This window comes from Podarcis cretensis, assembly GCF_951804945.1.
Source record: "Podarcis cretensis genome assembly, chromosome: 1".
In the NCBI taxonomy this organism is placed as follows: domain Eukaryota; kingdom Metazoa; phylum Chordata; class Lepidosauria; order Squamata; family Lacertidae; genus Podarcis; species Podarcis cretensis.
The window spans coordinates 45181488-45190337 of NC_137170.1; the positions used below are offsets into that span (position 1 = coordinate 45181488).

Here is an 8850-nt window from a genome sequence, read left to right on the forward strand (position 1 = left end):
GAGAATGCTTTCTTAATGGACAGAGGGGTGGGTTGCATGATTTAATTGAGATTCTTCCATATTATTTTGATACTGTTCAGCTTGCCTTCAATGTGCTTTTGCCAATGTGCTTTTGAAAATTTATTTTGCAATCAAAACAGAAACGAATCTGTTTAACCACTGTGTTCCACTGGGCAGAGGGAACACACACTGGTATGCAGCTTTTATTTTTAAAATATAAATATATGTTCCCAGTGCTGCTTACACAGCCTTTGGTTGTCCTGAGGTGCTTCTTTTCTCATTTTGTTTTGTTCTGTTTGTCGTGCAGTTACGATCTCATGTGCAGATGCTGGCATTCAGAACCTAAGCTACGCCCCAGTTTTGGAGCCCTGAAACTGCAGCTAGAAATGATCTTGGCCAGACTGTCTCTGCTCTCATCCAGTCAGGACCCCCTGTATGTCAACATTGGGAAGCCACAAGAAGCTTACAGGAATGACCCCTCAACGGATTGTCCCTTTGGAACATTGGATGGTGACGCGAACATTGCAGGAGCGGCTGCTACCGCTGTCACGAGTGACTATCGTTACATCATGAGCCCCTTGTGCCTTGGGAGTGATGCTGAAAGCGAAAGGCATCCGGACACATCTGAGGGGGAAGCCAGGAGCCTTCTTTATGATTTGGAGATGGGACCAAAACGATGTTAGCCTGAAAGGAAGGGGGGGGGATGACACTCCACTCTCCTCCAATAAGATGTGTGCATTTTTATCATCATCTGGTACTGCTTTACAAAGACAGTTGTAGGCTGCTTTTAACCAGCATAGGTAGCTGTAAAATGAGCTACTTCTGCAGCTGTTTGAGTTGCTGTGGCTCATGCTCAAAATGACCACAAATCTTTATCACCTATTGGCCTTCTGAAACTAACTTCCTGCAATGGTGAAATGAAATCCAGTGGGAGTGGCCTAGTCTGTACTTACAGCCAGCGAATGCCTGTTTGTCAACTGAATTGATAACGGAATACTGTATTAGAGTTGAGCAGAGTGCTACTCAGCATGCTCTCTTTTTCGGTAAGATTTTCCAGCTCTGAGCAAGGAAGATTGGGACCAGATTGGGAAATGATCTTCTATTGATGGATACTGTATTTAAGGGCGTGAGGGGGAACAGTAGTTTAGCAGTACCACCTAGTCCTCTTGTCTACCTCAGTGGTTCTCAAACTGGCTGCTTCTGTACAATGAAGAAATATTGCGCCGTTTCTCAGATTGTTACAGTATTTGGTTGTTGGATGGAAGCATTCCTCAAGGCTGACATTGCAGCTAAGCGACAACATGCGGGCACGGTTTTTGCCAGCCTGATACCCTCCAGATCTTTTTTGGCTACAGTTCCTATCAGTGCCAGGCAGCGCAGCTGATGGGATTTGTAGAAGAAAACATCTAGAGGCCACCAAGTTGGTGAAGGCTTTTCTGACATCTCCCTGCAGAGTTGGCCTTCTCCCACACTGCAGGACTGGGTTTTCTTGTCTTTCTTTGCTTTTCGATGTTTGGCGTGAAGTTGGTTGTACGCACAGTTGCCTTGTCAGCAAAACTCTATGACAGGGTGACAAATGCATACGGATGAAACCAAACTTCAGACAGACTTTGAGAGACCAGTGTAGGACAAGCAGTTAGCACATGGGAAAATTTGATACTAAGGCTGCAGTAGCATACTTACCTATCTAGGAATAAATCTCACTGAACTCAGTGGGACTTACTTCTGAGCAGACACGTCTAGGATAGCGCTGTGTGGACAAAGTACAAAAAGTGCATATACGAAAAGGAGGTCTATAATGATAGTAAGAGGCAGAACTTTAAATTAAAAACAGATGTTTATTTTATAAACTTTATCCTAAAAAAATTAATATTAGCTGCAGCAAGGAAATTGCTCAGTTGACATCAGCAGAAAAACTCAGTAGGTACCAATGGAATGCTTTCCATGCAGAGAAGTAGTTTTCAGTCAGAAAGACTTTGAGAATCACTGGCTTACTTCATTAGAGGTTGTTCCAGCATCCTGCAGAGATTTAACTGCATTGGAGCATAACTTCACGTATTTTGGTAACCTTACAGAAGGAAATGTTCATTTTTGAGCTCTCATTTTTCCAATAAGCCTGTTTTGATTAATCATAACTGAAAAGAATAACACGCGCTTTGAAGAAGACTACTTTGACAATGTGTAAGTCAGTCAGTGTTTCTGTATTTTGCTGTTCCTAACATAAGGTATGCCTAGGGCATTACACCTTACCATGGCTGCCTGAATTTTTAGCAAACCTAAATTCTTCCTATTGGGCTGTTAGAAAAATTCCCTGATGCAGCAGTATTCAATATGCATCCACAGAATCGCATTGGGTGCATCAATTTTTAAATTAAGTATTTTTTGGTCCAGCTGGTTTCCATGAGAATGCTTAACGTATGTGTAGCTCTCTGCTGTTGAAATCCATAGGTATTAAAGCGGTGGGAGCAGGGGTATTGGATCATGCCTAGTATTATATATGTTTCCAGGCTGCAGGTCTCTTATAGCAGAGATGGGGAACCTGTTGACTTTCCCAATGTTATTGTATTCCTAACTCCCACCAGCCTCTGCCAGTAGGGTCAATGGTCACGGATTTTGAGAACAGTTCTCCAACAATCTTCCCCATCTCTGCCTTAGAGGCTTTTGGCACAACAAAACTCCACCCATGGTAAGAGAATACCACTGATAATATGTTTGCATTATTAGTTATGCTTAGAGCTGTTTTTCCTATTGGGCTTACTGGTGCGTTGCGCCAGGGCGCTGGCCTCTCAGGGGCACCACAGCAAGTGGGGGAGCTGCGCGCCTTTGCCGGCGGCCCCCCCTTTCCCTGCACACCTGCCAGCTGTGCCCCACCAACTATATGACTGGCGGGCTGCAGCTTCCTTCCCAAGCCTCCGCGGAAGGAGAGCGACCCCCGCAGAGGCTTGGGAAAAGGTCAACAAGTCGACAACTTTGGAAAAGAGGGGGGCCTTGGAGGGATCTTTGCACCATGACACCGGATATGCCTAAGACGGCCCTGGTCATGCTTTCCTTTTTTTGCTGTTTCATTTAGTGCTCACTGAGGCTACATTTCTTCCTGCCCCTTGTGAAACAAGGTAATCTAGAATTACTGGAATTCAAACCACCAAACAGATCCTCCTGAGAGACACTGACAAGGCCCCTTCTCACATTCCGTTTACCACTTTCAGGTTTTAACCAGTATTGTTCACATATGCTTTTCTAGATGGTTAAAAGACTGGAGGGGTCACTCTCACGTGCCAGGAACTTTGCAGAGTCAATAACTCATCAAAGCTTTTCCATCCCTGCCCCGCCTCTAGCACCATCCTTCAGCATGACTACGAAACAGAAGCCAGGATGGGGAAGGGCGGGCTATGCAGCTGGAACTAGGCCCTGTTCTCTCCTTTTATGCAACAGTAACCATGCTGATTGTATGAACAATGGAGTGGCTAAAGGTCTGGTGGTTTGCATTAAGTTTTCGTGAAAAGCAAGCATAGAAATATTACACGTATTAATAAATCTGTTAGGTTGTGAACCACCTTGAGCTCGGCGGGTGAAGGGCAGTATACAAATTCAATTAATAATAATAATAATAAAGAAACAGCATGAGCTAGGGGGAAGTTCTTGATTTGTGCAAACATCATCAGTGGTATGCTTTTATTGCCCGTGGTACCTGTTGTGCATATGGGCTTCCCATCATCACAACACTATGTTACCAAAAGCAAGTAATAGATGTGTTGCTGGTGGTATGAGTTAAAAATGGTTTTATGAGTTAAAAATGGGTGCCATCCAGAATATGCAACTGGGCAAATCTCCAGGTCCGGATGGGCTTACCTCCAAGTATTATAAGATATTGAAAGATTATTTGATACAACCATTAATGGAGGTATGCAATCAGATTTTGGAGGGGAAGAAGGCACCGGAATCGTGGAAAGAAGCCTTCATCACATTGATCCCTAAAGTGGAAACTGAAAAGACTCAACTTAAGAACTACCGTCCCATCTCACTCCTAAATGTGGATTACAAAATTTTTGCAGATATTTTGGCAAGTAGATTTAAAAAAGTATTAAATGAAGTAATTCACAAGGACCAGGTAGGCTTTCTCCCAGGAAGACATTTGTCTGATAATACTAGGAATATTATTGATATTTTGGAACTTTTGCAAACCAACATTAATACAAAATCAGTGTTAATTTTTGTTGATGCGGAGAAGGCCTTTGATAACATTTCTTGGAGGTTTATGAAGAAAAATTTGGAAGGGATGGGAGTGGGACGGGGGTTTGAAAATGGAATAGAGGCAATTTATTCAGAGCAGAAAGCTAAACTGATAGTAAACAATGTGGTGACAGAAGAATTTAAAATTGAAAAAGGAACACGACAAGGTTGCCCCCTATCCCCTCTGTTATTTATTTCTGTTCTGGAGGTGCTTTTGAACATGATTAGGGAAGACCGGTTGGTACAAGGAATACAGGTCGGAGTGAAACAATTTAAATTGAAAGCTTTTGCAGATGATTTGGTTTTAACACTACAGGAGCCAGAATCTAGTACGAAGAGAGTGTTAGAATTAATTTATGAATTTGGTCGGGTAGCGGGGTTCAAACTGAACAAGCAAAAAACCAAGGTTTTGGAGAAAAATCTGACACCTTTGGAAATAGATGGGTTTCAGAAAGAGACAGAGTTAAATGTTGTTAAAAAGGTAAAATACCTAGGGGTAAACTTGTCTGCCAAAAATTTGAATCTATTTAAAGATAATTATGAAAAATGCTGGTCAGAAATTAAGAAAGATTTAGAGATCTGGTCAAGATTGAAACTTTCCTTGTTGGGTCGAATTGCAGCTATAAAGATGAATGTATTGCCGAAGATGTTATTTTTGTTTCAGACCCTACAGATCGTGGACAGAGTGGAGTGTTTTGGGAAGTGGCAGAAAGATATTTCTAGGTTTGTCTGGCAGGGCAAAAAGCCCCGAATAAAATTTAAAATATTAACGGATGTAAAAGAGAGAGGGGGGTTTGCCCTGCCAGATTTAAGGTTATATTATGAAGCTGCGGCTTTCTGCTGGATGAAAGATTGGTTACTCCTGAAGGAACATTCTTTCACCTCTGGTGGACTTGCCCTAGAGTGAAGGTTTTCTGGGAAATGATTTATAATGAACTGAAAAAGGTATTTAAGTATACCTTCCTTAAGAAACCAGAGGCCTTTCTCTTGGGCATTGTTGGTCAGAGTGTGCAAAAGAAGGATCGAACCTTTTTTATGTACACTACAACAGCAGCAAGGATACTCATCGCTAAAAGCTGGAAAACTCAAGAACTATCCACACTGGAAGAATGGCAGATGCAACTGATAGACTATATGGAACTGGCGGAGATGACGGGCAGAATCCGAGACCTGGGAGAAGAACTGGTGGAGGAAGACTGGAAGAAATTCAAGGACTATCTACAAAAATATTGTAAATTGTATGATTGTTAAGAAAGATGTAAGATTAGCAAAAACATGGCTTCAACAAACTAGTTATAAAGAATATAAATTTAAATTCAATTGGAAGATGAAAAGATAAATTTGGGATAAGTAATATTTTATGATTAAGTTTCAATAAGAGTATGTTAAACCCCAAAATTTGAGACATTAAATATTGGAAAATTCTATTATATGAATTAAATCAAGTTAATAATTTGCTGGTAAAATTTATGTTTAGAAAGCAGGAACAAGAGATGTGAGGAAGTCCAAAGTTGAGAATGAAATGTGGATAATGGAAAATATTATGTTATTATGTATGTTCTTTATTGGTTATACAAAATTTAATAAATATTATTATATAAAAAAAAGAAAGATTGGTTACTCCTTGAGAACACTGACGTCCTAGATCTGGAAGGGTATAATAATGTTTTTGGATGGCATGCATATTTGTGGTACGATAAGGTAAAGGTTCATAAAATGTTTAAAAACCATATTGTCAGGAAAGCTATATTTATGGTCTGGACAAAATACAAAGACTTATTGGAAGGTAAGACCCCGAGGTGGTTATCACCAGCGGAGGCCAAGGTTCGAAAAAAACCCAATATGGAGGCCGGATGGCCGAAATACTGGGAAATAATAGAAAAAAAATGGAGATAATTGGAGGCTGCAGAGCTTTGAAAAATTAAAGAATAGGGTGCAAGACTGGTTTCATTATGCTCAAATTCAAGAGGTTTTTAAGTCAGACAAAAAAATAGGATTCCAGGTGGAAAAATCGAAATTAGAGACAGAACTGTTAGAACCTAAGACCAAGGCGCTTTCGAGAATGTATAACTTGCTGCTTAAATGGAACACCCAGGATGAGATAGTCAAATCAGCCATGATAAAATGGGCTCAGGATATTGGGTACAACATTATGTTAGAAGACTGGGAAGGTTATGGACCACTGGAATGAAATTCACGGCATGTAATGCCCTGAAGGAAAATATTATGAAAATGATATATAGGTGGTACATGACCCCAGTCAAACTTGCAAAAATATATCATCGGTCCGATAATAAATGTTGGAAATGTAAGGAGGCTGAAGGGACATTCTTTCATCTCTGGTGGACTTGTCCAAAAGTGAAGGCCTTCTGGGAAATGATCTATAATGAGTTAAAAAAGGTGTTTAGATACACCTTCCCTAAGAAACCAGAGGCCTTCCTCCTGGGCATTGTGGACCAAAAGGTGTTAAAGAAGGATAGAACTTTTTTTATGTATGCAACTACAGCAGCAAGAATACTCATTGCAAAATATTGGAAGATACAAGACCTTCCCACGCTGGAAGAGTGGCGGACGCAGTTGATGGACTATATGGAACTGGCTGAAATGACTGGCAGAATCCGAGATCTGGGAGAAGAGACAATGGAAGAGGACTGGAAGAAATTTAAGGACTATTTACAAAAACATTCTAAGTTGTATGAATGTTAAGAATCTGCATGACTTGGAAATTTTAGCTCCTGCAATTAGATTAGGAAAATAGAAAGTTAAGTTATAAGTAAGAAAAAGTTGAAATTTAAAGTTATTTTATGTATTATCTTAAGGTATAAATATTTGACAAAAGGTACTTTAAATTTAGAAGTAAAACACTCTGAAAGATATAAATAAGATACGAAACAAGGTAATAATTTGCTGATATGTTTATTGTAAAGAACGCAGGGTGAGGGAGATGTGGGGAAGTCCAGTTAGTAACTTAAAAATGTATTTTGAAAGTTGGATTGTTTTTCTTTCTTTCTTTTTTCTGGTTTGTCCTTCTTTTTCTTTTCTGTAAACTGAAAATGTAATAAAAATTTTAATTAAAAAAAAATATGAGTTAAAAATGGTTCTATGCAGTCAATGCTGAGAAAGCCATATTCTGTGTTCTGGAATGAAGCATTAGCTTTGGGATCAAAAAATTTCATTAGAACAGTTCCTCTATCTATTTAACAAAACTCACCAGTTCCTCTACAAAATATTGTGATGGAAGCCCAAGTTTCAAATTATACTTTTGAGTCTGAATGCATATGTGAAATAAGTATTTTGCAATTTCCAGCGTGGAAATTCTTCAGCATACTGCAGTTGTTTGAACCTGGGATTTTTATGGACACTCACCTGATTGAATTAAGACAGTCAAAGCAACTGTCCTACAGAAACCTTCCCAATGAATGGCCTATGCAATAATTCAACATGGGTGTCGAGTGGAGTTTGTTAGACGTTATGCCCTGCCTCCCTCAAGTTTACTAAACATGTTTACAGGAGACTGGTGAGAACATAGTTCTTAACCAAGTGCTGCCTTCTCACCATACCTGTGCTATCATAGCAAGCAGTGTGAAACATGTTGTTGAACAGACTGACCCTTTAGTTCCAGTATTCAAGAGTGAGCATCTTTGCTTGTGTGATCAGAACAGCATCACCCACACATAAGAGGGAAGTATCAACAGGTTAAAAGTTTGAAGTACCAAAAATAATGAAGGGGAAAACAAACCTAAGAGGGACCCTAAAGAGGCTTGAGCATGCTCAATGACTTAGAATGCTGCTTGACTGGGGAGGTGGGATGGAACCCTAAACAGAAGCAGTCCATGCTGCAACCTTTTGTTGCAGCTCCCACTTGTGCCTCTTTCATTCGGAATTAAGTCTCATGAGTTCAGTGGGATTCATTCCCAAACAAATGTGCATCAGATTGCAGCTTATGTTTCCTGCAGCAGCCACCTAGCAAGCAGAGCAAGTGTATATATAAAATCTAATTTTCTGAAGCATGTCATTAGTTTTTATGCTTTTTTAAAATAAACTATGTACTGTGTCCTAGTGCTTGCTTTTTATTCCCTTCATGTCATCACTTTACCGTTGCTTTTTTAAAAGGTTCAAAATAGAAACAAACTTGACTGTTCCCAAGATCAAAGGTAAAGGTAAAGGGACCCCTGACAATTTAGTCCAGTCGCAAACAACTGCGGCGCTCATCTCCCTTTACAGGCCGAGGGAGCCGGCTTTTGTCTGCTTCCACAGACAGTTTTTTCCACGTCATGTGGCCATGATGACTGGCGAAACCAGAGCAGCGCACGGAAACGCCGTTTACCTTCCCGCCGGAGCGGTACCTATTTATCTACTTGCACTTTTTGGCCTGCTTTCGAACTGCTAGGTTGGCAGGAGCTGGGACCGAGCAACAGGAGCTCACCCCGTCACAGGGATTCAAAATGCCGGCCTTTCAATCGGCAAGCCCAAGCGGCACAGTGGTTTAACCCACAGCACCACCCGCGTCCCCTCTCCCAAGATCAAACTACTGCTTAAAACATTGTTCTCAAGGTTGAGTTGACAAATTTGAAGGGAAGGATAGAAGTGTACCAGCTTTCTCATGATGCATGACTACTT

The 8850-nt window shown here is 40.6% G+C and overlaps 1 protein-coding gene across 3 annotated transcripts in view; it reads left to right on the top strand.

Moving 5' to 3' along the window:
* TYRO3 (TYRO3 protein tyrosine kinase) overlaps positions 1-8289 on the top strand; it is an 81609-nt gene extending 73320 nt beyond the window's left edge. For 2 of the 3 annotated variants that reach the window (XM_079964423.1, XM_079964422.1), the window contains exon 19: positions 308-2166. In XM_079964423.1, coding sequence (XP_079820549.1) covers positions 308-683 — 376 coding nt within the window. In that variant the 3' untranslated portion in view covers positions 684-2166. Of the gene's footprint in view, positions 1-307; positions 3787-7318 lie in introns of those variants that run through there. The other variant, XR_013835568.1, reaches the window with a different exon arrangement.
* The last annotated feature ends 561 nt before the right edge of the window (positions 8290-8850 follow it).